Raw genomic sequence first — 26992 nt, 5'->3', positions numbered from 1 at the left:
CGGTCTATAATAGCTAGCACGGCCTAGTAGAGTATTAATAGCTAGCTAGGGCCTTCTTCCTCCTACTATAGGTAGGCTTTAACCTTCCGCGTAAAGGGTAGATAGGCCTTATACTAGAAGACTAGGTGGTTTTATATAGGGCTGCTTAGGAATATCTTATAGAGGACTACTAAGTCCTATAGAATAACCTCCCGGAGATAAAATAGGAGGTTTATAGCGCCTATAGCCGTAAGGTCATTAACCTAGCCAACCTAAGGACTAAACTAACCCTTTTAGACGTTTAGCTCTAGCTAAATTATTAATAGTAGTACGTTAGGGGGGGTAACGCTTACCCTACGAATCTTAAAGCAGCCTATTTGCGGTAAATGGCCAGCTATCATCCGTATAAACTCCCGCGGTAGCGAGTTTAAGTAGTAGCTAACTATCTACTTCTGGTTTTACCTACTAGCGCGTTTAATCTAGTCCTTGCTAACCCCTTTTAGCTTCGCTATTTTAGCGCTAGCGCTTTACCTAATATAGGTCTTCTTTTATAAAAAGACGCTAACGGCCTAGAATGCCTTAGTAACCTACTTCCGCTGCGAGTTATATAAGAAGGCCGTCTTACGGTTTCTAGCGCTGCTCTTAATTAGGCGGATATTATACTATACTAACCGCTTACTAAAGTCTAGGAATGGCTTATTACTAAGGTCCTAGTAGTATAGGAGGTAGAAAGCTAGCCTGCTAAGTATATAGATAAGCGGCTTTTTATTATATAGAGCTCTAATAGTTTTAAGGCGGCTATACTAGTTCTACTTACTAATATATATAGTAAATATTAGGGGCATATAGCGTGTAGGACCTTCCCCCTTAAACTTAAAGGTAAATAAGTTTAAGATCTCGGCAAAGCGCCTATTGCCGCCGTGGGTAAGTATATAGTGGCCTAGTAGGATATCTATAAGTATACGGAGGTAGTATTCTGGTAAGGAGTTTCTATAGGCCTATAGCTTACGGCAGATGCTTTTAAACTCGTCCTTTATATATTTATCGAGTAGTATATCTCTACCCTTATCTATAAACTGCTTCTTTTCCTACTACGCGTCCCTTTATTATAGAACCTTTAGGTAATCCCTAATATTATCCTCTTATGGGGACTAGTGGCTATTTATTCTTATACCCTTTTACGTCCGGTAAAGGTCTATTAGGGTAGTAATATAGCCGCGAACTAAGCGCTAAGAGAGCCGCGTCTCGTCCTAGGGTATATTATTACTAGCCTTATAGCTTTTTCCTTTTAGTGGCTGGCCTATAACCTCCTTAATAAGGAAAAGAAGTAGCTTCTCTTCCGTAACGGTATTACTATTATAGTACTACTTCCGCTTATAAAAGGCCTAAAAAGACGCGCGTTAGTTATAAGTATATTACTTTATAAAGCACCTACCTACTTACCTTAAACTCTTTCTGCTTTAGCTTATAATTTAGAGACGTATTTTTAGGTCTCTTAAAACGCATAAGGGTAAGGATACTTTACGCGTTAGTGCGTAGTTCGGCATTATTTATAACATTAATCTTTACGCGACTAATTAATAGCATTTTTAAGATATATAGGACGCTGCTAGAGAAGCTGCGCTATAAGGGGGGGTTCCTATTTTCCTATATACGCAGATATAGACCGGGGGGGAGAGGTAGAGAAAGCATACCTACCGGATAAGTGACCTTACCGCATAGGGTAAATAAACGGGCGCACGGCTGGGCCAATAGGCCAATAGTACGCGCGCATCAGCGACTCGATCAGTAGGGGTAAAGACATTCGAAGATGTCCACGGCTTGGCTGNAGGCTCGGCCGTGGACATCCGCGAATGTCGACGGGGGTTGTATGTGTCACGTGCGGCTCAGCGACTGAGCGGGCGCTCAGCCGAGCCGTGAACACCACTGTAACGCTCATGGTAACAAAGTCGTCCGAGACAGCTTATTGAGCGGAATGATCGTGGCTTGCAGAAAGACGTTCTGAAGCGCTGGATTATTCAGAAATTCTTCTTATGGTATATCTTGGCTGTAGATTAAAGTTCGTGACCTTAGTGACCATAGGCATCTAGACGGTCTAAAGAATGTCACTGCGCTATCGATTGGACCAATTATGTCTAGCTTGTTTTGAAATTGGGTGGGGTTCTGAGCAGCTCCCTCGCGTTCGGTTTCTCTTTCACAGATAAGGATTAACTACACAAAAGTTCATTTCTAGAATTCTGCGGGATATCGGAATCGGAACTTTTTGACCGGCCGGTGATAGGTGCCTACGAACTCTCCTTTGGTCACACCTTCAAGGCGGGACCTGTGGAGCTAAATAACCTCATGAAGCTAGTAAGATCGAGGATAAAATAAGCCGTAAAACAATGATCAAAATTTATTTTGAAGGGCAGGACTACGTATATGTATTATCTCATCTAGTCATCAGGGGGATCCCGATGAGTTCAAGTCTTGAGAACAAGACTTCCTACACATGCTTCCGACCACCTCGGCTTCTCGAATTTGACCCAAGACTGCATGTTCCTGAGATGGGATTTTCCTGTGGGAATTGTGATGGTGTTGCCATTCATGGAACACGAACCGATCCCGTTACTGGGTATTCACTTTTCAAGCTGGCGCAGATGCTCAGCTGCGATCTCAAGAGAGAGTGTCGAGAAGTCCTTCGGGGCTTTTTTGGGAGCCCTTTTTCATGGAGCTACTCTCATGGACAAGGACAGCAGGTCTGGGTAAAAGTTGATCGTTCTCTCGTTTTTGTTGCTCGTGCAGCAATGGGCGGTGATCTAGTGGGATATCAGTAGGCAGCGGTTGTATATCGAGGACGCGATAACGGCACATACGTTGGCCTAGGGCTTGACCTAGGGCTTGCATGCAAGGGACTCCAACGGCCATTACGGTTTTAGTCTCCGCACTTAAGTCACTGCGTCGGAGAGGCTCGATGTTCGTGGTCATCGAGACGCGCTGCTCTGTTGGCATGATTGGATCGGCTGCGCCGAGTTTACCCTCAATCCTAGCCATCTTACGGGGAGGCGCGGACAATAGGTCGTCAGCTCTGTCTTCTGGTTGTGTTGCATCATGTGAACCTGATGATGGTGGCCTTATAAGCGAAGGGTCTCCCAGCTTTACCGTCTTCTGAGAATGGGGTGATGACGGGACAGCAACTAGAACGTCTTCGCCGATATGCCAAAGCCCAGGGCCTGGATCATGCGTACGTTGGATCTTGGACTGTGCCGATTAGCAGAGTGGTCGGTGTCAATATCTTTTGGTGGAAGTACCTGGACTCCAAGCTCATACTCGAGACGTTTTCTTTCCCTCTTAGCATTACGAACCATGGCGAAATCAACTCACGTTAACAGCTGGAATATCGGGGCTAGGATGGAGCTTCGAGTGCATTTAATTATTAAGTCGTTGGATAATGTGAAGGCAGACTGTGGTGAGTCACAAGAAAGTTCTCAGAGAATTGAGGAATTGGGACGCAACCGCTCAGCTTAGAGAAAGTGGGATTTACACTAGCAAGGATAAGGAGAGCATAGATGATGGAGCATATGAACCTGGCACCAACATGCGGAAAGAGATGCTGTTATCAAAAGGCACATGAGCAATTTATAAGTGTAGCTGTGAAAGCGGTGAGCGTCTTCTAGGGTCACCACCGAGTCAACACCCCCCGCTACTGAGCTAAGCGATACAATAAATCATTTCACGACTAGGATGTACGCTCAGAACGGGATTGTAGATGATGACTCACGGCTCCAGGAAGTCTAGGTTACTCTAGTATCTGATCTTGAAAATATCATACATCTTTAATTTTACCGATACTTCGCGATCCAGCCCGCTCCTCGGATTGAAGATTCCTGCCGCAGCTCAAGGACCACACTAGAACCGAGAATACAAATTGCTTTCACGAGTATGAAAAGCCGGAAAACACTCAAAGTCCTACTATGGATAATCCATAATCGTTATAATTCTTGGCCAGCTCGTTTCAGTTGGTTGCAGATGCAGGACGCCTATTCCGAAGAGTCATTGTGTGTATAACATATACGCATGTACATGAGTCCACTAATAAGTTCAGGTACCAAAGGTACTCGCTTCAGATAAAGAAGACGGGAAACATCAATTTTTAAAGGAATTGAAAATTCGATAAATCTGGCTACTAATGTTAGTTAACTTAAGAAACCGTGCTGTAGTACTTACACTTAAGTTCTGAGGATAATACACGGTTGGAGTCCTAGCCAGGCTCCTTAACAGACTCTTCTTTGGCTAGCTCATTGGATTCATTGAAGGTCCTTCCTCTCGATTGTGTTTTCGCTGCTCGACTTGTTGACTGGAGTGTGATGCTCTGCTGATCAAGTCAATAATTGCAACAGTTTTGGTCCAGACGGGTTTTGAATATGGTAGAACAAATAGGTTGGGAATTTCAGGAGTGCAGACAATGGTTAAATAATCCTGGACGAATGATCTCAGTGGCCTTGAACCGGGTGAAACATGGATTCGGTATTGAGGAGAGTTGCGTTTTGGTCGATCCAGCCTGCGTCAATGACTAAATATTTTAGAAAACCTAATCAATGCGGTCGCTTGCTCGAACAAAGTTTTCTAAGTTAGTGTGGCAACGAGGATGTCGACGCTCGGTAGGTGGAAGCCGTACATTGTGGACATTGCCGTCGGGTGAGCGTGTAGACATGTACGTCCAGAAAATGCTTTTCGCATATACAGTCAAACCCCCTTATAACGATACGACTTATTTAGCCGACCGTATCGTAATACCAAGGGTATCGTTATATTTAGTATTTATATATAAAATGCACCAAAAATTAAAATTAGGTAATAATATTATATATCTACACCTGTGAAGTCGCAATTGAGCGATTGGCTACACTAAAATACGTCATAATTGATTGCTGTTTGGTGTTCTGACTTCGTTGATTTTGGAGTTGTCGCTCGTGCCTTAATAGAGTCGTAATTATATCTCTATTATAATCTTCCTACTATTCCTTATAAAGATAAAGCTTTTATAAGGCGTCAAGCGCCTCATTAAGCTTAATTTGGGGTTGCTTAACGACTTCCTTATCTGTCTCTGCATCACGATTAGGCCCTGCGTAGAGCTCTGCTATATGCTTAATAAGATCCTCCGTTAAATCCTCCACTTCCTTACCTGGTAGCTTAATAAAATCCTAAATATTTGTTACGGACGGATTCTTCCTGCTGCTTGCAGCTCTTCTGCCATTGCCTGCAGCTTATTAACAATAGGAGGATCTATATAACCCTAGGGGCGAGGCCGTAGGCCTATACAAGAGCCAAATAGTATAGATTTAATAAAGCAGTTCTTAATTGTCTGTGGTGTAACCTCCTATTAAGCTGTAATTACCTATTAAATTGCCTATAGGACATGTATCTGCTTAATTAGATCTTAGTTTTTAAGTAACTGCTTTACTATAAACCGCATCTAATATCTTTGGTAGAAGAGCTTAAAGTTTGTAATTATCCCTTAGTTAAGAGGCTGGTATACAAAGGTGCAATTTAGGGGAAGGAACTCGACGCGCGTGTTCTTAAGAGAGCTGTTCTTAGAGGTCGTTTAAATAGCTACTTTGTAAGCGCTGAAGCTATTAATTAGGAGGAGTACCTTCCTGCTAAATATCCTTTTGTTAAACTAGGTAAGCTAATTAAGTATAATAACTGTTATTATCTAGGCCTTCTTATTATACCTCCAGATAATATCCAATAAGGCTATATTAACTTTATTAGCCGTAAAGTAATGTGGCCGTTATGCTAAGCTAATTACGAGAAGAGAAAGCTTTTTAAAGCTATTTACATTACAGCAATTGCCTAGAGAGATTTATGCCTTTTACTTCTTTATTCCTAATTAAGCCTTAGTAGCTAATATAGTATCCGGTATAGCCTTCCAAAATAGCCCTGTCTTATCTATATTGAAAACATCCTTTAGTGGATAAGGTGCGACAATTACTCGAAGCTCTATTATGCGATCCTCTGCTCCCTCTATATTAACTAAGGCAGCCTTACCGTACTGCTTTCTCTTGCGAATATTATTGCGAGATTTAAAGCCTTCCAACCAGCTAGTAGACCACTTTGGCTCCGCTATCTTAGCTAATACAGGTATCCGTTGCTATAACTAAGCAGCAGTAATACGTATAAGCTCGCCAGAAATAGAAATGCGAGAGTTTTGTAGGCGTTGGTGCTATTTAAAGAGATCTTCTTCTAAAAGAGGTTATTTAGCGTCCCTTTTACGCTCTTACCTGCCTTGCCTACGTGGCAACTTAGCTATATTAAGGTGCTTAAACTTATTACTAAATATTTCCGATATTAAGGATTAATTAATTCTATGATAAAAGAAGTTAGTAGCCCATTAAGCGAGCTAGCTTTGTAACAGGTGGGGGTAACTTTGGTAGTGGGCGCGTATTTTTTGGCGTTCAAAGTCGGAAACCCCATAATGGCGTTGCCTTTTAGAATTTTGATGTCTTGCCATAATAAATAAGGTAGAATTAGGTACAGAGAGTAAGATCTAAGGGTTATTTTAATAGATTTAAATCGTTGTGTGGTGGTTATTGATGGCTGAATATGTGGTGAGCAAGCGTTAAATCCAACGAATCAAAATCTGCTTATACCGATATTGGTGAGACAACTTAACGATATCACCAAAAGCCAGAATATCGTAATATTACACCAAAAAAGGATTGATTAAGGATATATATCGTAATATAGACAATATCGTTATATACCCTATATCGTTATAAGGGGGTTTAACTGTAAGCTGAATGAGTAAATCCACGAAGCACTCTGAAGTCTGTCTGTTGTTGGCTATTATGAGTGTATGTGGGCTTGGTTTCGAAATCCGAGTCTCTAGTGAGATCCAATATTCGCGCTCCATTATGATGGCTGATATGATTTCCACAAGATATGAACAAGGGGGTTCTGAGTCTGTAGAGCGTAATTAGTAGGAGATCGAGGTGGTCACGGCGGAAGAACACGAAGCCTACCTGGATCAGAGCATAGAATGACACTATGACCGAAGAGAACGGCGGATATTATTTTATCATCGCCTCTGAGATTTAGTCCCAGGGCCAAAGCGTTGTCTTGCGCTGATGGCCACCAAGCCCTGAAACGGTTTTCGTCCAACGCTCTAGCTCTTGAAATGACTCTCCTGTGCTCCTCAAATGAGGAGCACAGACTGCCTCCGCGAGTGTTGGCCTGTCCTCATAGAGCTGAATGCCGCGAGGCATTTCCTCAACTTCTCTCGGTCTCACTGAGGCAATCAATTCTTCTGCCGTCATCTCCTGAGGTGTGTGCCGGGTGATGGATGGTGCGGATTATTGTATATCTAGAGCCAGCCGGGTGCGCGGATATTTCATAGGCCTTAGAAGGCTTGTAGGCTCACTCAAGTTGACTTCAAGAAAACCCAAACTACCTATATTGTAAGATAGGGGAGTGCTTTGTGTTCAATTCTGCTGCTTATCGGGAAGCTTCTTGAACATCCGCGGCGTCTTCCACTGTCCTTGGCAACCTCTGCCATAATTTGAACTGGATATCTGTTGTGATATTTCCGTGCGATTAGTTCTTCGCACCTAGAAACTGGGACTCTTCGGCGCCGATAAAAGCGGCGGAATAACGGCACGGGCCATAAATACTAGATTTTCGGCCATACCTTGATTTCTATATACAATTAAACGCTCAATTTATGCTCAATACTGTGTTATCTGCCCATTTACACGCCGGCAATCTTGGGAGTGTTTTGGTGCGCGTATTGTTGTTTGTTGTAATTGTTTAGGGGGTGTTTTGGTGTTTGTGGCCCGTGCCGTTATTCCGCCGCTTTTATCGGCGCTGAAGAGTGGGAGTACAGAAAGAGATCTGCTACCGCTTAAGCGAGAGCCGAGGTCTGATTTCTTGGCCCTATCCTCTCATCTGAACCTCCGGCAGCTTCATAGTTTTCGAAGAAATACTACCCTCACTCTAACCCTTACTCTGTCTCTCTCTACTTTTAGCATGGGTGAAACGTATCAATACCCCTTCGCCGCCTCCCCCGATATTATTCGCTCCCACCAGAAAGACGCCTACTTTCAAGGCATCCTTCTTGAACAACTCTCCAACATCCTCCGCAAGCTCTATGGAGCGCGTTTCGCCCACACATACACATCCGAAGCGCACACCTTTTCCGAGTTACTTTACCTTGGTCTCACCACATTCGTTGGCAATCGCACATTGGGGGAAGAATACTGTGACATTGTCCAGGTAGAGGATGATACCCTCCGCCTCCCCTCCCTCCAGCGCCGCGCTGGCTACATCCTATCCACAATCCTGCTTCCTTACTCGCTGAATCGCATGCTACCGGCCTTCCGACGGCGCGTGCGTATGAAGCTAGAATCAAATCTACGAAAGAGGAAAGACAACAAATCTTCCCTTGCCCGCAGCTTTCAATCGTACCTCCTCTCGAACCTCGACACAATTACCTCGCCCTCCCCCATTTACGCCATCAGTCTGGCAGCCTTCTACTTCTCCGGTGCCTACTACCACCTGGGCAAGCGCCTATGGGGCCTACGCTATATATTCACGCGGAAAGTGGAGGAAAGCGAGCAGCGCGTAGGCTACGAGGTGCTCGGCGTCCTCCTTGTCCTCCAGATGGCAGTGCAGGGCTACTTGCACCTCCAAAACACCGTCAGCGTCGCGAATGTCGGCTCGGCGGTCGGCAGCAATGCCGTGCTGGATCATGGTGTTGAGGTATCATTGAACTCGGAGGCTTACAGTAGTAATAATGCGTTGCTGTTCGAAGGCGGGGCGCAATACGCGGAACGTAGCCTCGAAAGTCTGCAGAGGATCACGCATACCCCCGTACTAGACCGACCTCGGTATAATCTGAATAATGAAGAGACTATGGGTTGGATATCGGGAACGCAGCAGAGAAAGTGTACATTATGTCTGGAGGAGATGAAGGATCCGAGTGTTACGACATGCGGGCATGTTTTCTGTTGGACATGTATTGGCGACTGGTGTCGTGAGAAACCTGAGTGTCCGCTGTGTAGACAGATGAGTCTGGTTCAGCATATTTTGCCTCTGAGAGGGTGATTCCGCTGTACGATTAGGGATTTGGGTTTTTATTAGCGTGTAAAGGAGTCTTTGATCACGAGTATGTTCGGAGTATTGGCAGTGGGGGTATAAATAGGGATAGCGCATTCACCATTATTTAAGAAAATTCTGGACCTAAATATTAATGAATCAAACGCTCGTTGAACGCAATATAAGCCGTCCCACTAAATTTAGCTGGCTCGTTTAATAAGATACGGCCCGATATGCACCGCCTATTTTGTGGAGACCTGTTCAACCCATGCCATATACGCGTTCCTGGATCTGAGAAGACCCGGCCTCAGTCAACAGACCAGTTGCACGACAACCGTGCAGCTATAAAAGCAGATGGTTTGGCGTGATTAAATTCGTCGTCTAGACTGAGTTTGTACTAAGGTCTTCCATTGGGTGGGTCAATCGTCTCATAGATGCAGACGGTGGTAGACAGGCTTTCTGTGCTCGGCGTGCCCAATGCATTCATTATATTAGAATGGTAATGCCCAAGAAGGGCCGGCGTGAAATCACTGGAGAATGCTGCCGTGAATACTTAATCAAGAAGACGGATCTGCTGAGTGTATGTGGGCATTTGCGAAGAAACTCCGTCAGCCGTTGAATTTCTTTCTAGACCGTAATGCTTTCTGATCACAATGAACTGAAGGTGGTAGGCCTGTCATGAGGCATCGATTGCAGAGGTATCAGAAGCCAAGGGACAGAGGAACACAAAATCACAACTCCTCTTCTTCGAAATTACCCGAATCGTTACTGAGAGCATCTGGATGCCTCCTGATCTTCCACCCTTTTAATTCTTGAGGGGATACTCCACCATGGTCCAGAGTCATGTCGCTCGACCAGCTCCACCCGATTCTCGAGCGATATCCAGGGTGCAAAGGCGCTTTATATTTGATATCCTTGAAATGCCACTTCTTATCTGCCAAGCTCTGCAACCGAGGTTGCCCTTTTGGCGCCCTGTGGCAGCAGTGCTTAACATATCGTAATTTTAAGGTCATACTAGGCGCTTCGGCATTGCCAGAGCGAGGGAAATGGACTTGCAGCCCGAAGCTACTGGCAGTCTGCATGCAAAAAAAAGAGAAGGGTATGTCGTAGAGTACATCCATTCTTACACCATCGTTCTCGTCAGCATCAAAGAGAAGCTCGCCCGCCGTCTCGGAGTCACCACCCCTACCACGGCAGTATCGCTTCACAGTGAGCTTCTGCGGTGGTGGCTGTATAAAGAACATGCGCCTCCAGCTTGCTTCTGGTCTGGCATATGCAATTTGCTTCTGCTCACTACTGTTCCAATCTAGGAACTCGAAGGTTTCGAAGTTAGGAAGATCTATCTCGGATTTTGGGTAGAGGAACCACGGGAGGAAAGCTTCGCGAAGCAGAGGATTGATTTCCCATTCCTGCGGGCTAAGTTTGCGGCGGTTGGCGCGAAAGAAAAGGGCTCGTTGGATAGATGGCGATGAGGTGACAGCAGCTTGGAATTGGCAGCTTACCCGTTGAGAGTGGAGGAGGTCTCGGAGAGGGAGATGCAGGAGGATGGCTTCGAGGAGCTCGGGGGTGCCGAGAACGCGGGTGGCAGCTGTGGGCATGATGGATTATATTCGGCATTTGTGCGGGTGATATATGCCTCAAGAGAAGGGAACGGGAGGCTTTAAATATGAATCTTTAAGGCTGCAGCCTAGCCCCAAGACTTGATCCTTCGAAACATCCTCACTGCGGCTTGGCGTACACACGGGTCCACTGCGGAGAGCGGAAAGAGCTAATAGTAAAGCCTCATTTAAAGAGGTCGAACTTGAGAGGGTCTGCTATTATATGCATAAACACTCATAACGCATTCGTGCTCCTAGCATTCGACTCTGCCCAGCGTGACCTGGGAAAGTGTCGTGAAAAACATATGCATGGTGACACCATTAGTGAAGTGGGGTAGGTGACGCTATGAAAGTGGCAGCTGAACACTCCGGCTCTCCATTTGCACCAAGCATCCACTCTATATGTTCGCTCTTCCTCAGAACCTCGATGTTGCAAAATATCTGAAGCAAGCCCTGTCGACCAGTACTCGGTCACATTCTCATAATTCTGCCAGTCCCCACACTCAGTTTAACCACCATCTAGCCATGTTTTACTGGGCTCTTGCATCGATTGTTTTTGCTCGCGTGGTCTTTTCTCTGTATAAGTATTATTCGTCGCCTTTGCGTGATATTCCTGGGCCCTTGCTTGCTCGTATCACAAGTTTTTGGTATTTTTTTAAGGTTTACAGAGGATGTTTTGAAAAGGAGAACATCGAGCTACACCGGAAATATGGTATGTAGAGAGAGAAGCGTTGCCGGAGCGTCTGCAGCCCTAACCCTTCGTGCAGGCAAGATTGTCCGGATAGCTCCGAATGAGTTCAGCATAGATGATCCAGATGCTGTAAAGATAATTTATGGCCGTAGCACAGAGTTCCCTAAAGCTGATTGGTGTGCGTTTTGTTAAGAGACGTATCTAAACCAGCATACTAATATACCAGAGCCCAAAGACTACGGCTGGACGAATCCGATGCAGAAAAACGAACTACTGTTCACTACCCAGAGCATATCTTATCATACGGCTCAGCGGCGGAAGTATGCTGCGTCGTATTCCATGTCTACGCTGATGGGCTATGAGGGCTTCGTAGACGAATGCGGACGGATTCTTAGCCAGCGATTTGAAGAGCTGAGTGGTTCAAATCTAGTCATTAATTTAGGAGAGTGGATGCTGTATTACGCTCTCGATGTTATTGGAGCAATCACTGTATGCGCCTATTTATATTGTGGGAAATTGCTTCAGCGACATCGAAATATTCCTTGACCACATCTCAAAAGTAACGAGCAACTGACTGACTTCGGATAGTTCTCAAAAAGATTCGGTTTCCTTAACGCCGGTGAAGACATGGGCGGTTTAATCGAAGCCAACGAGAACAGAAGAATGTATGCTACACTTGCCGGAATTTATCCATCTCTCCACCCACTACTCTTCCGTATCGTCAGTTACCTACCTAGCTCTGGAGCAGCTAGCCTCCAGTACTTGTTCAAATTCGCAAACGAGAGGATCCGTGAGCGAAAAGTGCGGCTAGGAACTGAAGCAGATGATGGTCCTATGGACCAAGTCGGCAGATTTTTGACTGCGCACAACGAGAGGCCAGATTACTTCACCGCTCAGGACGTACTTATGGGGTCTCTTGCAAATATTTTAGCAGGGTCCGATACGATAGCAATCTCGCTAAGTGCTATTTTGCACTACCTATGCACACACCTAGAGAAAATGCAGAAACTTCGCGACGAGATTGATGGTATGGCTAAAAGAGGGCAAGTGTCGGATCCCGTAACACTCAAAGAGACACAGGCCATGCCATATTTGCAGGCGGTTATCAAGGGTGTGAAATGTTCTTATAGCTTTGAAGCTCATTAGAGCTAATATAACAGCAGAAAGTTTGAGGCTACACCCAGCCACTGGCCTAATCCTTGCAAGAAAGGTTCCTAAGGGAGGCGCAACCATCTCGGGGGAATTCTTTCCGGAAGGAGTGAGGCCCCATACATAGGGATAAAATATCCTGTATTGGTGTTGATATTGTGCTAGGCTACTGTCGGCATCAACACATGGGTTGCTCACTATAACCGAGACATCTTCGGCCCAGATGCTCGGTTTTTCAGACCCGAGCGGTGGATTGAGTCCGACGAGAAGACCTTATCGGTGATGGAACAATATAATTTCCCTGTAAGTATCCAATCAGCATTTCTTTTTAGTAACAAGAACCCGATTTAGCGGCTGATTACGCTTAAGTTCGGCCTTGGGTCGCGTGGCTGCATGGGGAAAAACATCTCTCTGCTCGAGATTGGGAAGGTAATACCGCAACTTGTTTGCCGATTCGACTTCGAGCTTGAAGAGCCACAGAAAGAGCTCCACTGCCTTAATTATTGGTTTGTCAAGCAGACGGATTTGAGATGCAGGTTGTCAATTAGAAGGTAATAAAAGAGGTACAAGGCTTTTTACCCTGTCACGACGTCATGACGCTACGATCCTTTTGGCCGGTGTCCAGCTTAGGGCGTGCGCTTGGCTTATCGATAAAGAAGTTTCCGTTTTATCTCCCCGTATCACGCATGACTATATCTGTGTCATCTCCTAACACCTGTTTCACATAAAACCCAAACTCCTCGATCCACTTTGTCTCCTCTTCTTTCTTTATCCAAACTCACACTTTACTCAACTTCAATTATATAGTCCAATGACCGTCCAAAACGGCAGCTTAGCCCCTTCTCAGAAGCAGGAGAAACCCTGGGTTGAGACTCCGCTCAAGGAATCCAGCTCTTTGTCGAAGGCTGCAAAATGGTATGAGCTTTCCTGTTATGCCAAATTTAAACTGTCGAACATATCTTCTAAATCGTAGAAGCAGAGTCTTTCTCAAATTGGAGAACCTCCAGCCCAGTGGCTCTTTCAAGTCTAGGTATCACATATCAACTACTCCCTCCTACAACTCTCACGTGAAAATTTGACATGTCCATACTGACACCCTAAACAGAGGCATAGGAAACTACCTCCTTGCCCGTCTCTCCCCCAATTCTGGTAGCACACCACATATATACTCATCCTCAGGTGGCAACGCCGGCCTTGCCTGCGTCTATGCTGCCCGCACTTTGCACCATCCGTGTACTGTCATCGTACCGCTTTCCACAAAACCCCTCATGATTTCCAAACTGCGCGCTGCAGGCGCTCACGATGTTATCCAGCGCGGCGCGACCTGGGCCGAAGCCGATAAGTATCTTCGCGAGGAGGTGCTGGCGAAGGACAAAGAGGGGATATACGTACCCCCCTTCGACCACCCAGATATCTGGACCGGAAACGCCACTATGATGCACGAGATTAAAGAGCAGATGCCGCACGGCGAGAAACCAGATGTGGTGATATGTAGCGTTGGCGGTGGTGGGCTCTTCAACGGCGTGTGCGAAGGCCTTGATGCGCTTGGCTGGTCTGACGTGCAAGTTCTGGCCACGGAGACCGAGGGCGCCGAATCCCTCGCGAAGAGTGTGTTAGCTGGGGAGCTGGTAACCCTACCAGGTATTACGTCTCAGGCAACTAGCCTTGGCGCTGTCAGAGTAACAGGGAAGAGTCTTGAGTATGGCCTGAGGTCAAACGTGAAAAGTATTGTGCTTCCAGATGCTGAAGCTGCAATGGGGTGTTGGCGTTTGGCGGATGACGAGAGGTTGATGGTAGAAATGGCAAGCGGTGTAAATGTAGCGCTATGTTATGATGGGCGCTTGGACAAGGTGCTCGGGAGGAGATTGGGAAAGGGGAGCAAGGTTGTAATTGTGTTGTGTGGGGGGAGTAATGTTACGGTAGATATGTTGATGAAGTGGAAGCAGGAATTTGGTATGGTGGAGACGGAGATACCCATGAATGGGTAGGTGCCAAGTCAGAAGAATGCACCGTCTGCGGTTGCTGTCTGATTGGATTCTGCCATTGGGTTACATCATCTGCTTCCAGAGCTCTTAGCGCTAGAACTGTAGTGCTGCTATAATTTCTCAAATCAGTAAACTCCAAAACACCAGCCGGGTATCTCATGCAGCTTTTCCATCGAGATATGAGCAAGTTAAGCCACTACGCTTGGCTGCTCCAACAAAGACTTCCGATAGTTCCAATAGTTCGCTCGAATCGGGTCATATTTCTTCGCGAGGAGATCCAAAGCCTCTGCAGCTTGCTCCTTCTTATTCACCTCCTCAGCGTACACGTCTGCAAGTAAGTCAAGGGCATGACTTGAATGGACCTCATCAGGCCTGTCTAACGAGGCAAATTCCAAAGCAAAGTCCTTCATAGTTGAAGCTGGTAATTTGGCGTAACGGAGCAGACCACGGAGGTAGTTCCATGGGCTCTGATTCTGCGGAGCCATGTATATAGCAGCTTTAACATAGCTAAATCCTAGTTAGCATGTTTTTAATCAATCAGGCCATGTGTCGAGGACACTAACTCAATCTCCCTGCTCAGAATCTCCTGATCTTTGACCTTTTCATCACGTCCAAACACCACAAACCATCGATGGTTCCAAGCGGAATTATTTCTTATGTCCTTTTTCAACATTTCTTCCGTGGATTCCAGCTCTCCTTTCTCCCACAAATCGAAACGCCGCACAACCCATTGCCGATAGCTCCACACGTGGTAGTTCTTAGCATCAGCCTCGAACATGCGTGATATGAAGGCCGTTTCTCCTTCGGGTGAATCGAGCTTGTCGACTATGGTTTGACGATGATGCCAAATTTGATAATTTTTGAGGTGCTTGAGAGCGGTAGGGTTGAGCCACGCGATCTCGTCACGTAAGGAGGCATTGATAGCGAAGAGCACTTTGGCGCGGTATAGCCTATACCCAATAATATTAGTTGCCTGACTGTAGCTATCATAGCCAGGGTTTGTTGGATAGAGATAACAAAGAAAGTTGCATACCAGACGGTGTAGTGGGCTGGATTCATGCTGATAATGTGCTCGGTAAGGTCTAACGCCCTCTCACTCATCTCATTCTTGGCCATGACAGCTCGTAAGTAGGACATTGCTTCGCTATATTCCTCGGTATAGGCTATGGCAGCGAGAGGATGGGCTCCACCGTCGTCTTGCGGGAGGGGTTCGATGTCGGCCCAAGCTTCATCTTCGGAATACTGGGCCATTTTTTTCTATCGGTGTCTATCAAGTTAAGGAACTAGCTGTGGATATGGAACTGGTCAGTCGACGAAGAGACTCAGGTAGGTTGAGGACAAGGCGGGGAATTTCAACAACGCCAATCTCCCGCAAGCGACAACGTTAACGAACGAACAATACCTAAACCGGGACAATAGATCGAAGCCAACAATAAAGCTATCAAAGTGACATGAGGTATGAAATCTCATATTTCTAATATTAATGATCCCTTTCCCTTTGACTTTGACTAAGAATGAGGACGCCCTTACACTATCTGAGAGCCTAAAATAGACCTACTTCGGCTTGTCAGTATTATTCCTAGCAACTGGACGGCAGTTGCGATTTATGCACAGGTTCAATAAAGAAAACGCTTCTAATTAGTGATATTTGGAGGACGATACTATGCTGCTGATGTCTCTGGGTCTAAAGAACGAATGCCTATCACAAACGAACAATGAACGACCTGGGTATTCGCAGAAACCTAGTTCGAATCCCTAGCCAAGTGGCCCGCAAGTGCATTCAGCGGATTGCCCCCATAATCTCGCCAATAAGAGCACTAAGTCCGATTGAATAGAGGTGGTATAATTCAAATTGACGGCGACGACACAAGAGCCTTTTGGAGTTATATGACATGGAATATTCTGCCATTGTAATTCGCATGGCGTTAACGTTCAAGACGACTTTCGTATACTTCATAGTCAAATCCTTATTGGTGATTCTGTGAAAGCCTTCTAGATACTGTATTTCTTTGTGCAGGACCTCCTTCTCGGTCTGATGCACTGATCCCAAAATCTCCGACTCACTCCGCAGGTTTTCTTTCTCTTGCTCAAAGATCAGGTTTTTCTCAATCTGTACCTTCAATTCGCTCAATTTCTTCTGCAATTTCTCATTGTCTTCGCGAAGAGTATTCTCAACCAACTCTGCATGACTTGCCTCTTCAAGGCTAGCTTCGCTCCTGCAACTCGCTATTCTCTTGTCGTAGCTTTTTGTCCTCGTTACATAGACCAGTTTCGGGTGCCTCACAAGAGGCCTCGAGGTACGCAATCTGCTGGTGGAGTCGATGCTCAACGTCACTACGGACCCTATATTCCTCGATCTTCTAGTCGAGGGCGGCTTCAGTTGTTTGTTGTAGGAATCGCTCGTTAGTCGACTGATCTTCGAGAACTTGTCGTGAAAAGTTGTGGTTGGATTATGTACGCAGAACCTTCCTTTTCATATCATTGAGGGCCGCTTCAGAAGATCGTTTGAAAGAATCCAAAGTAGCAAGCTCCTTATAGAGATTCTGTTCGGAGGATTGCGGGTTGTGAAACTCCTTCATGAGCTCAGAAATTAGCACATCTGCTCGATTTAGACTGACTAATTGCGGCGTCTTTTCTGTGTCCTATCAGCTATTGAATCCATCAACTGGTTTTGTGGCAGAAGTGTCACTCTTATCTGTAGAAGGCTTGGCCTTACATCGCAATGGCGAGAGAGTCTCCACCCTTGACCGCCCGAACACAGCTAGATGCCGCCAAAAGCTTTTGGAGTTAAAAATGGCGACTCGTTTCCAGGTCGGTTGGGAGGGGTTGATGATTATATTTTAAGTATAAGGTTCCCTTTCGAGCTTCGCAGTCGATGAATTGGGGCAACCTTCGCACTCACTGTCCGAGCAATATATAACTATCGTAACTAAGCCTACCTCCATTCACTAATTTATATAGCTTTCGCTAATATATCGGATTTGCTCCTAGTTCTTGTAGCTAGCATTTCCCACGAGAGTATAGACATTGGAAGAATCCAACTTGTCTAGACAGGAAAATTAGAACAAATTGATATCACATGGTTATGTTGAACGTTGAATATCAGAATATGTAAGTACAGATATCTAAGAATTAACAAACAGCCAATGTAGCAAGGACATATAGATTTGCAAAAAGATCACCTTTCCAGGCCTCAGATATAGGAAACGATGTTCTATCTTCCAAATCTCGGAGCCTCCTCATCCCGGATAGGGTTCAAGTTATCCTCCAGGGGGGGAGTCTCTCTTTGCAGTCTCGCCGCAACTGCATCAGCCTCCTTCCATACCCGTAACAAATTTTGACCAACAATCTTTGCAGCATCTTTGTCGCTTACTCCTCTCCTTAGCAACTCAGCCACCAAATCGGGGAACTTGGACACGTCTTCCAACCCTTTCGGAGTGTTGATAATTCCATCATAATCAGTGCCGAGTCCGACATGATCGTAGCCGATAAGCTCTCCAATGTGAATGATATGCCGGACAACCTGGCTCAGAGTGGCATTGAGCTTATATAGGTCCGGTAAACCCGTTGGAGAATTCCCGGGAACACAAGAAATGAAATCTGGGCTGAAATTCACCATCACAAGAGAATTGCGCTGCTTAACTAGCTGAAGGATATCATCTGGTACGTTGCGAGGGTGTGGGCAGAGCGCATAGGCTGAGCTGTGGCTAAAAATTGGAGGTGCAAGGCTTCCATTCCATTCGTCCTTAAAAGATCCTACTAGAACATCGCGCATGGTGTCAGTACTAACATGGGAAAGGTCTACAAGCATGCCCATGCGATTCATTTCTTTGACAAGATCGCGGCCGGCAGGGCTAAGGCCATGCCAATATGGTTTGGCAACGACAGTCTCCCCGGAGGACGAGGAAACGCAGGCAGCATCGGCATAAATATTGTGGCAATTCCAGGTAAGCGTGGCATACCGGACTCCAAGTTGGTAATACAGACGGAGGGTCGATAGAGAGTTTCCAATTTGGTGGAGACCTTCGATCGCTGCGGGTGAGATTAGACGGCCATTTTTGAATGCTTGTATTGCCTCTGCACTGTTAGATGGCGGTGAAAAATATTTCGGATAGCTCTCTTGAAGACGCTTGAAAAGATCAAGCTGGTCTAAAGTTGCTCGTACAACTATAGATGCGTCAGCTTGCTTAGGGTAAAGGCAGTCAGCTCGTGACCATCGGGCAACTAAAGGTATACTGATAGCGCCGAGGGCACTGCATATGGTAAGGACATTCAACAGCTAGTGGAAAACGTACTCCCAGCATAATTTTCATCAGAGAAGTCGGATCCATTTTTAGGGCAGGGCATAAATGCACTCCAGAACGCCCCGCCCACTTTGCCCTTATCAAGACGAGGCAGATCTACATGGTATGGCATGCCACCATTTTCAAACATATCCTTAAATTTCGAGTCATATATATGGTTACCGAAAAGAGACCTGATCATGATCATCAGGTCATCATGGCCATCTATCAATAGAGTTAGAGGTTAGAGCTGTTTTATGCAAGACGGAAATAAGATTTACACACCAATCAATGGGTTTTCTGTGAGGATCTTATCAACTCTCTGTTCGATACTCAGATGAGTAGCAGGCCTCTGGAAGCCGCATAAATGGTTGAATTGGCTTGGATAAAAAATAGAAAGGACAAGGATAAGTGAAAAAGCAACGCTTATGGCTGAAAGACCGTTTGTTACTAATCGGGAAAGTCTACGGGGATGCCGCGGACCAGACGGATGCTCTTCTTCCAGTTTCTCTTTGGAATTCGGCGGAGATAAACTTGCCATATTAGTATTATAGGCGATATAGAGAGATGTATGCGAAGAAAGGCGCTCATCACGGTTCACATTGATTGGAAATCGTGCCAAGCATGATGATCAGGAACGGACCTTCCTATCTCCGAACTAACCTCTATCCCCATACGAAAGAACACGACGCTTCTCCAATCTTACCATTCTTTATCTTGTTCAATCATGGCTATTGTTTCCGCGTTCGCAATCATACGGTGTATATCCCTCTTCCATGTCACCCTCGCATTCTTCTTCTTAACATCCCCACGGACTATTGCGGATCAAAATGTTGTGTTCTTACTTGGAGAGTCCATGAAACTGGTAAATCCTGGCATACTCGAATGGAATACTCGATAGACTACTAATCAGCAAAAGCCCACCCCCTCAGTATTCAATAAACCCTCAGCAGCAACTGCATTTATCGCCCTCATCCTGGCGTTCCTAGGAATTATCGATCTCACGGCCGTTTCGATGCCCGAGGAATACGCAGAAATATATTGGGGTACCCAAACACCCGTTCGCCTCCTCTTCCTTTTCATCATTACTGGATATACGTACATGTTCAAGGAGGGTGGTATTCTCGCAGCAACGGGTGGGAATTATAAGCCGAGGGCCGGAGATAATTTGAAAAATAGTGTAGTATTTACTTGGGGCTTTTTGGAGCTTTCGGCTTGGTTCTGGGTACAAGCTCTCCACATTAGTTTTTTTATCATGAGCTAAAGACTGACAAACTTCTCGCAGGTCTTCATTACGCTCCGCGATGAGAGGAGACAGAAGGCGATCCGCCTAATGGAGAAGAGAAAAACTGAGATGGATCGGATGTAAGGATGTAACATACATATAGCTACCACAGAAACGTAAGAATAGGAGGGTTTTGAACCCCGGTCGGGTCTATCGTCCGTTCCGTCTCTCCCGACTGGAGGAATAAAGCCCCCCATAAGAAGTTGCGGGTCGGCTGGGGAAGCCGGAGAGTGCCTGAAAGACCTAAATTGAGGCAGGAAGGATTGTTCGAGAAGTCCGTTCTGTTTACATGGCTCCAAAAGGCCTCGAGAAAATATAGAAGCGAGTGCACACAACACCCCCTTCCACAGGAGCTTAATCTCACTGTAATGGTACCCACGGGGTAATGCATCTATCCTATATCACATTGACGACTAGGGTCACTACGGAACGTACCCCGCAAGCTCTTAAAGAAGCAACTAATTGCGGCTTCTCCGTCATGCTACCTAATTCGGCTGAACTAAATACTCAGATATTTCCACAAGGAATATGGACTCTGTATATCACCTAGAGAGATCTCCTAGATGCACCACCTTCAATTCTCTCTTCTTCTCGTCATTTATAAATATGAAAGATGTCTTTTCAATTTTGTGATTGATTGTATATTATTTTCTGCACCATAGTTTCTCTTAGACCTACTTAACACATTGGCTTTTTGCTCTTTTTCGGTTTTCGTACAATAATGGAGTCACCGCCCCCTAGTTCGATCATCAGAACTTTGCGCATTCCCTGTATATTGAACTACTAATCCAGCTCTGTAACCTGAACAGCAAGGACCTTCCCCCCTTCAATAAAAGTGCCATTTACAGGCGCTGCGATACCCCCATTCGTAACAATATACAAGATCCCTTCATCCTTGTTTGTCTTTCCAAATGCTGCGGCCGTGTCCCCCGCAATAACTGTAGAGTTTTTATTTCCAGCTACGACTTTAACCTCTACATTATCAGGCTTAATCTCAACCCGGGTTAGAAGGTTGCTCGGGTTACCTGTAATGTACGCGGTGATGGTACCGTCTCCAGATACAGCAAGGGCGAAATCGTCCCCGATAAGGCCAGTAGCTAGGACCTCATACCTTCCTAGTGCCTGTCCGGTAGACGGGTTCACTGCCACTCGGCAAAAGAGTTCTTTGAAACTGTTCGTGTAGTAGAGGTAACCGTCATGATATCGTACGCCATTGATTCCTGGAACTACAAAGGCGTCTGCGGCCGGCTTCATCGTGTCGTCCTCTAGTACAATGTCATACGCGCTTGTTATTGTGTTGAGGCGATACACAACTCCAGCGGCTGAGTCGGAAATTAAAACGGTCTGCGGAGTCTCAGGGAGTAGCGTCATGCCATTCAGAAATAAACCCGAAGGTATATCAGTGATTTTTGACACCTTTGGGCTAGCCGAATAATAGGAGCGTAGATCTACGCGCCACACGGAGTAACTGCCGGCCGTGTAGTTCAAGGTTTTATCGCTCCAGCTTCCTGCGATCACCGCAAATACGTCCTGTTCGATCTCTGCGATTCCCAGCAAGCCCAGGGCATGTGCTTCAGTGAAGTTATGCACGAGAATCGCGCCGTGCGGTGGGAATGGGTCCACCTGGTAGAGCTCGGGCTGGTCAATACGAGTGACGAGCAGCTGACCATTGGATCGCACGGCGATGTTTTCAAGCCAGGTTTCATTGGGAAATTGATGAACTGTTGTTATGAGATCATGGGTGAAAGGTTCTGGTTTATCTCGCAATGATATCGTTGCGGCGAGGGTATGAAGAGGATGGAAAAGAGAGCAAAAGAATATGAAGAATGTGAGAAGGCCATATTTGTAACTGGAGGCTATCATTTCGTCAAGATACAATTGAAGCACCTAAAAGTAGTAGAGAATTGCCACAGGTGCAGTGCATCAAGCCCTAGAGCATGCTGTTTTATAGAAAAATGCTATTTACCCAACTAGGTAGTTTTGTTAAACGGATTACTATGCAATTAGATTGGATTAGTCAACTCGCCAAGTTTGTCAGCTCTATCTAACTGACTAGCCCCGTAATCTAAGACCCCGCTCTGCTTTGAAGGATCGACAAATTTTTGCAATGATGTACCTGAACGATGGTAAGCTAACTGCGTTTGACGGCTATTATGCACTATTCTTGGACTGGTACCTGCAGGCTTCCAATCTTTCATGCAGCTTTGTCAGCTTAATCATCACTTGACATCATGCAAGCTCTATTACCTTAGAAGCTCAGACTAAGAAATCGATTGCGCTGGCGCGCTAATCTCCTTTGGATATTTGATCGATTTCTTGGTCTGAGGGACTTTAGCGAGATTTGTATGGAAGCATAAGCTTTTTTTGTAAGGAAAACTTATAAACCCCAACAAAATTAATTAATCTCTCTACAATATATTTTAAGGTAAAAATTATATCAAATTACTTAACGTAATTCACAAGCAAGCTGGCACCACAAGCATCCTAGCACCCTCAAAACTCACTAAAAGTTTAAAAATCCATACTTTAATATCTTAACAACCACTTAATAATAAATTCTAATAATTTATATTTGGATTTTCATATACATTTTGCAGCTTCTATTAAAGTTGCATAGCACTTAATTTAGTAGTTTTTAAGATATTATAATTTGGGGGCCAAAATAAGCCAAAATACCGTAATACGACTATATCTTAAGAACCACTAAACTAATTACTATGCAACTTTAATAGAAGCTGTAGAGTGTATATAAAAGTCTAGGTCTAAATTATTAAAAATTATTATTAAGTGGTTGTTAAGATATTAAAGTGTAAATTTGGTGGGTTTTAAGGGTGCTAGGATGCTTGTGGTGCCAGCTTGCTTGTGGATTACGTTAGGAGACCTAGCTCTATAGATTATAAGATTTTAGGCTTTTTATACCTTACGTGGGCCCGTATATAAGGGTACGTAAAGGTACTTACGCTTTTAATAACGGGGATTTTAACTTTAACGAGATTAATCTTAGATTTAGAAGGGGACAATATAATTCTAAAGCTGTTAGTATATAAAGTAGCCCTCTAAGATATATCTATGAACTTTTAAAGACTTTATTTTATTACGTTGTAGAGGAAATCCCTTTATAAAATCGCTAAAACTAAGATTTTTGCTTACGTTTTTAACAAATCTCGCCAAAGGCTAACTTATCAGACGTGATTTTGCAATTTGGAAGACGGCGTACAGTGATGTGCACGACCAGCTTCACCCCCCCTTTAGCGAGTTGCAGATTCGGTACGCGCATCCAATTTCGCCTGGTTGCCACCAGCTGTACATAGTAATTGTAGCGAACGACTGTGGCTGCACGCAAGGACCTTTTTGGTTGCCCTGGAGAATCGCCTTGGTTGGCCAGGAGAATCAAATTGAAGACGACGCTTCCTTTTCTCCCCCTTAACTATGCCTCCATTATGCTCGCCAAAACGCGAATACAACGCTGTCTCTGCAAAGAGGTTGACGAAATTTGGCAATATCGTACGGGTGGGAGCCTCACGATATTTGACAAAGATCACGACACTGCGGAGGAAGGCCGCCAGAAGTAATGTTCTTGTAGCCAAGCATACGGCTTCGCTACAATTACTATGTACAGCTGGTGGCAACCAGGCGAAATTGGATGCGCGTACCGAATCTGCAACTCGCTAAAGGGGGTGAAGCTGGTCGTGCACACCACTGTAGGTTATTCCGACGCTAGCTAAAAAAAATCACGTCTGAGCTCGCTGAGGTAACAAGCCCTATTACCTTAGCGAGCTTAGACGTGATTTTTTAGCTAGCGTCGGAATAACCTACGCCGTCTTCCGAATTACAAAATCACGTCTACTAGAGAAGCCTGTCTAGGTAAAAGGCTATAATAGCTAAGTAGGTTAACCGGCTACCTATATCTTAAAGTTATATATTTCTCTTAATAGATAACACTAATATAGTATCCCATTTTATATCCTAGACCTAGGGTTTTATAATATAATCCTTAGCTAAAAATAGATGTCCTACTTTAATATTTGGCTAAATATACGGTAAAGACAGTTTATTTAGCTAGAGGATAGACTAAAAATACCCTCCTTTATTAGAGAAATCTTTCCCAATGATTCCATCGGTGACCACGCTTAGCTTCCGCCGACCCCTATCAGTAGCCACGTCCAACTTTTCTGAGACCACGACTAGCTAGTACAAAAGGAACCGTTATGCTTACGGAAAGGCGAGGCTGCTAGCCATTCATTTGATATGGAGAACGCGTTGCTGCAAGTGCACGTCCCGGGTTTGCACGTAAACTTGCAATATGATACCTCTCCTGCCCAAGGCAGCCGGTCGGAGGGACAGACTCCACAGGCCCAATGGAGACCTTTGCAAGCGGGGGTGGAATACCTTTCCCCGTCTATGCATCGTAGTGAAGATGGTCTGGCCCAGATCGTGGACTTGGAGGAGGGTAACTGGGTGGAGAAATCTGCTCCGGAAGGAGTTCTCTTCTCCGCGGAGGGCCTGCTGCTTAAGCAAAGGACCACCTTGCTGCGGCTTCGTGCCCGGTTGGTTTGATGATCTGCTGCGTCGCTTATGTAGTGCAAACAATGCTTTCGATAAGAGACCAACCAATCGGAGAACCCGGTTCAATGCAAGTGCCCAATTAAATCCAGTAGATACCGCGAGCTCGAGTCTATTAACAATGAGGTATTCACTAAGCCGACCCCAGTTAATCGCACATTCGGCCAATATCCTAATCAAGTCTATTTAAGATGGTAAGGAATCATGACGGGAGGGGGAAAGGGTAAATATTTCGAGCTAGAGAAACCTTTGAAGAAATAAACAAGGTAAGTAATAGCAGAGGACTCCCTAAACGCCTACAACCACATTCCCCAACTCTACGGCTTCCGCTTATGCTTCCCTTCTTGAATCTAGCCTCGGCTTCCATTCATACCGAACCTGCTTCTATCTGAAAAGCCCGACATCCTACTAATCGTTGGGCTGGTTGGTGAAGGTATTGGAACAAAAGTTCCACCGCTGCTGGATACAGACCTCCTATGTCTTCCTCCTGGTGGTGCCTTGATATTCGCGGCAAAACCAAACCCTCTTGGCCTTGATTTTTGCAACTCTATATGCGCCGCATTTATGTGCTCTTGGCCTTTCCAAAGCGCATGGCCCTTATAAAGCTCGGTACTGCCCTCAAGGACCCAAAACCCAGGAAACAGATCCAGCAAATCTTGTTGAGGCTCTTGTGGTGGCTGCCCGAACTCTTTATCGTAGCACCAGGCCCAGCCAGAAAGTGCTTGCTCGTTCACGCCGACAGCCTCTATTGTTTCCTGGACGTACTGGAATTCTGCCCACAAATTTGCAGCTTGATTTAAGATGCCGTCCAATTTCCCGGCGAAAGTGATACCGCCATCACTAGTCATAAAGCATAGCTTCTCTAGCAATGCGTCTTTTCCTTGGTGCGCGTTCTTTTGAACCTGATCACTAAATTCTTCTCGTGTGTACGTTGACAGCAGAAGGCCACGCATCATTAACGCTGCTCTAGGATCAGCGAAAACCTGGTTTCCAAGAATATGGTCTATCGCGGTACTCTGGCTGTGAGAATTAGGTATGTGGCATGGTTGGAAAACGACAGAATTCAAATGATTGGCGAGTAAATGCATTGCAGCAGCAACACGAGCGAGTTTCGCAGGTTCTGAGTTCGAATGAGGCAAGGATAGCTTAAGTCCAGAAATGTGATTCTCCCAATCATCAGGCTTCTATAATGGAGTTAATTAGTACTCAGCATCAATCAATAGCGACGTAATGGGAACTTACCATAGAGTCCAAGACAATATCGATGTGAAAGTCATCGTGGATACTGCGATAGCATGTTTTGTACAGCCTTTCGATTCTTGCTTTCCTATAATACACGTTAGAGCAAACTTAACGAAGGACAACTAGTAGCTCTACACTCACGTGGCTACAGTGTCTAATTTCTCGAATTGTTGAACAAACCCGTTCCAGTACTGCAGTTGCCCGCCATAATCTGCGAGCTGGTTGTTCAACGTGTCTATGTGCCGATCCGCCGCAATTAGGTTCACCTCAAAATGGGCTAGGTTGGATTGACAAATTTCAAGCTCTTCGGTCGTCGCCCTCACTGCCTCTTTATGATCTTTCTTCACCGCCTCAATATCCGCCTTTGCTTTTTTTTGTAGAGCTGCTTCTTTGTCTTTCCACTCGTCATATTTAGCCATAAACTCGTCCAGTTGTGACCCTTTTGCCAACTTCAATAATTTCAACTCTGCGTCTTTTGTCGCCAGTTCTTTATCCTTCTCTGCAAGTTTCATCTTCAGCTCTACATTCTTCTCTTCAAGTCTCTTCTTCAAATCATCGCGCTCTAGGACAATATTCTCATAGTCGGATAACTCTGTCGTATGTTTGGTGAGTTGTCCAAAAAGGCCTGCTATTTCCTTCACGAGCTTGTTTACCTTTCCTCTCTCACGAGCAGGATCCTGTTCGGTTGCTGGACCTTTACTTGCAGTAGTTGTAGATGTCTCACTACCGCTCTTAACGGACGTGGCACTGGCATTACTTTGTTTCGACGACATTGTGAGAATAAATTTTTTTACTAGTTGAATATGTTAACTATCTAAACGTATCGGTTATGGCGAGAAACGTGGTACAACGCCAAAGGACTTACTTGTCTCTCGAAGTACAGTGAATAGATAAGGTTAACACTTCGGGGAAAACGATTTGGATCCGCGCAGATTGGAAAAAGGGATGTCATGGAAATAGCAACTTAAATCCACAGAGCTCATCCGTTTGCATTCAAAGCAACTGAAATGCTAGTGGGCGCGGTTAATGTGGGGCAAGGCATGCAGTCCATGGAAGGAATCTACGGGGTGCTCTCTCTACGAACCTAATGAGGTGTTCGTGCATTTTGAAAGCCAATGGAGATGAATATGCACATCACACCA

The 26992-nt window shown here is 45.3% G+C and overlaps 11 protein-coding genes across 11 annotated transcripts; 4 read left to right on the top strand and 7 right to left on the bottom strand.

Annotated features, from left to right (window-relative positions):
* Window positions 1-2634: 2634 nt before the first annotated feature.
* K441DRAFT_674226 (uncharacterized protein) lies at window positions 2635-3326 on the bottom strand (the record flags this gene model as incomplete). Its single annotated transcript, XM_067650728.1, has 3 exons — window positions 2635-2777; window positions 2835-3219; window positions 3270-3326. The coding sequence occupies 3 exons, from the start codon at window positions 3324-3326 to the stop codon at window positions 2635-2637; spliced, it is 585 nt and encodes a 194-aa protein (XP_067508166.1).
* Window positions 3327-5818: 2492 nt separating this feature from the next.
* Window positions 5819-6088, bottom strand: K441DRAFT_736369 (uncharacterized protein; the record flags this gene model as incomplete). Its single annotated transcript, XM_067654311.1, has 1 exon — window positions 5819-6088. A coding segment is annotated over one exon (237 nt), but the record flags the coding sequence as incomplete, so codon positions are not given.
* A 1839-nt stretch (window positions 6089-7927) lies between these two features.
* On the top strand, window positions 7928-9227 carry K441DRAFT_653940 (peroxisome biosynthesis protein-like protein). The gene has a single exon (XM_067647618.1). It carries the CDS (start codon window positions 7987-7989, stop codon window positions 9061-9063), a length of 1077 nt encoding a protein of 358 aa, XP_067508164.1. The 5' UTR covers window positions 7928-7986; the 3' UTR covers window positions 9064-9227.
* Window positions 9228-9785: 558 nt separating this feature from the next.
* K441DRAFT_674224 (uncharacterized protein) lies at window positions 9786-10652 on the bottom strand (the record flags this gene model as incomplete). Its single annotated transcript, XM_067650727.1, has 1 exon — window positions 9786-10652. The coding sequence occupies one exon, from the start codon at window positions 10650-10652 to the stop codon at window positions 9786-9788; it is 867 nt and encodes a 288-aa protein (XP_067508163.1).
* Window positions 10653-11177: 525 nt separating this feature from the next.
* Window positions 11178-13047, top strand: K441DRAFT_684695 (cytochrome P450 family protein; the record flags this gene model as incomplete). Its single annotated transcript, XM_067651807.1, has 7 exons — window positions 11178-11364; window positions 11420-11521; window positions 11579-11832; window positions 11932-12454; window positions 12507-12601; window positions 12658-12795; window positions 12862-13047. The coding sequence occupies 7 exons, from the start codon at window positions 11178-11180 to the stop codon at window positions 13045-13047; spliced, it is 1485 nt and encodes a 494-aa protein (XP_067508162.1).
* Window positions 13048-13303: 256 nt separating this feature from the next.
* Window positions 13304-14480, top strand: K441DRAFT_541894 (tryptophan synthase beta subunit-like PLP-dependent enzyme; the record flags this gene model as incomplete). Its single annotated transcript, XM_067642670.1, has 3 exons — window positions 13304-13407; window positions 13469-13522; window positions 13598-14480. 3 exons carry the CDS (start codon window positions 13304-13306, stop codon window positions 14478-14480), a joined length of 1041 nt encoding a protein of 346 aa, XP_067508161.1.
* A 92-nt stretch (window positions 14481-14572) lies between these two features.
* Window positions 14573-16050, bottom strand: K441DRAFT_290422 (protein prenylyltransferase). Its single transcript, XM_067640979.1, has 4 exons — window positions 15880-16050; window positions 15511-15764; window positions 15041-15427; window positions 14573-14984 (listed from the first exon to the last, which is right to left on the bottom strand). The coding sequence occupies exons 2-4, from the start codon at window positions 15726-15728 to the stop codon at window positions 14666-14668; spliced, it is 924 nt and encodes a 307-aa protein (XP_067508160.1). The 5' UTR covers window positions 15729-15764; window positions 15880-16050; the 3' UTR covers window positions 14573-14665.
* Window positions 16051-17566: 1516 nt separating this feature from the next.
* Window positions 17567-19343, bottom strand: K441DRAFT_653936 (uncharacterized protein). The gene is made up of 3 exons (XM_067647617.1): window positions 19046-19343; window positions 18773-18985; window positions 17567-18644 (listed from the first exon to the last, which is right to left on the bottom strand). The coding sequence occupies exons 1-3, from the start codon at window positions 19299-19301 to the stop codon at window positions 17692-17694; spliced, it is 1422 nt and encodes a 473-aa protein (XP_067508159.1). The 5' UTR covers window positions 19302-19343; the 3' UTR covers window positions 17567-17691.
* A 144-nt stretch (window positions 19344-19487) lies between these two features.
* On the top strand, window positions 19488-20129 carry K441DRAFT_674220 (uncharacterized protein; the record flags this gene model as incomplete). Its single annotated transcript, XM_067650726.1, has 3 exons — window positions 19488-19625; window positions 19680-19985; window positions 20046-20129. 3 exons carry the CDS (start codon window positions 19488-19490, stop codon window positions 20127-20129), a joined length of 528 nt encoding a protein of 175 aa, XP_067508158.1.
* A 557-nt stretch (window positions 20130-20686) lies between these two features.
* K441DRAFT_653934 (uncharacterized protein) lies at window positions 20687-21956 on the bottom strand. Its single transcript, XM_067647616.1, has one exon. It carries the CDS (start codon window positions 21906-21908, stop codon window positions 20829-20831), a length of 1080 nt encoding a protein of 359 aa, XP_067508157.1. The 5' UTR covers window positions 21909-21956; the 3' UTR covers window positions 20687-20828.
* A 2926-nt stretch (window positions 21957-24882) lies between these two features.
* On the bottom strand, window positions 24883-26987 carry K441DRAFT_290201 (uncharacterized protein). The gene is made up of 4 exons (XM_067640976.1): window positions 26716-26987; window positions 25992-26643; window positions 25851-25935; window positions 24883-25792 (listed from the first exon to the last, which is right to left on the bottom strand). The coding sequence occupies exons 2-4, from the start codon at window positions 26621-26623 to the stop codon at window positions 24959-24961; spliced, it is 1551 nt and encodes a 516-aa protein (XP_067508156.1). The 5' UTR covers window positions 26624-26643; window positions 26716-26987; the 3' UTR covers window positions 24883-24958.
* Between the last annotated feature and the right edge of the window lie 5 nt (window positions 26988-26992).

Source organism: Cenococcum geophilum (genome assembly GCF_001692895.1).
Source record: "Cenococcum geophilum 1.58 unplaced genomic scaffold K441scaffold_6, whole genome shotgun sequence".
In the NCBI taxonomy this organism is placed as follows: domain Eukaryota; kingdom Fungi; phylum Ascomycota; class Dothideomycetes; order Gloniales; family Gloniaceae; genus Cenococcum; species Cenococcum geophilum.
This window is presented reverse-complemented; position numbering and strand designations above follow the sequence as displayed.

What these genes read in the sequence shown, in the direction of transcription:
- K441DRAFT_653940 (XM_067647618.1), top strand. Translation starts at nt 7,987, where the DNA reads ATGGGTGAAACGTATCAATACCCCTTCGCCGCCTCCCCCGATATTATT.
- K441DRAFT_290422 (XM_067640979.1), bottom strand. Translation starts at nt 15,728, where the DNA reads ATGGCCCAGTATTCCGAAGATGAAGCTTGGGCCGACATCGAACCCCTC. An exon ending in CCAGCCCACTACACCGTCTG is followed by an intron (nt 15,428 to 15,510) that starts GTATGCAACTTT and finishes TATTGGGTATAG; the next exon opens with GCTATACCGCGCCAAAGTGC. An exon ending in ATTCTGAGCAGGGAGATTGA is followed by an intron (nt 14,985 to 15,040) that starts GTTAGTGTCCTC and finishes ACTAGGATTTAG; the next exon opens with CTATGTTAAAGCTGCTATAT.
- K441DRAFT_653936 (XM_067647617.1), bottom strand. Translation starts at nt 19,301, where the DNA reads ATGGCAAGTTTATCTCCGCCGAATTCCAAAGAGAAACTGGAAGAAGAG. An exon ending in CACAGAAAACCCATTGATTG is followed by an intron (nt 18,986 to 19,045) that starts GTGTGTAAATCT and finishes CTCTATTGATAG; the next exon opens with ATGGCCATGATGACCTGATG. An exon ending in TGATGAAAATTATGCTGGGA is followed by an intron (nt 18,645 to 18,772) that starts GTACGTTTTCCA and finishes ACGCATCTATAG; the next exon opens with TTGTACGAGCAACTTTAGAC.
- K441DRAFT_653934 (XM_067647616.1), bottom strand. Translation starts at nt 21,908, where the DNA reads ATGATAGCCTCCAGTTACAAATATGGCCTTCTCACATTCTTCATATTC.
- K441DRAFT_290201 (XM_067640976.1), bottom strand. Translation starts at nt 26,623, where the DNA reads ATGTCGTCGAAACAAAGTAATGCCAGTGCCACGTCCGTTAAGAGCGGT. An exon ending in AAATTAGACACTGTAGCCAC is followed by an intron (nt 25,936 to 25,991) that starts GTGAGTGTAGAG and finishes CGTGTATTATAG; the next exon opens with GAAAGCAAGAATCGAAAGGC. An exon ending in ATATTGTCTTGGACTCTATG is followed by an intron (nt 25,793 to 25,850) that starts GTAAGTTCCCAT and finishes ACTCCATTATAG; the next exon opens with AAGCCTGATGATTGGGAGAA.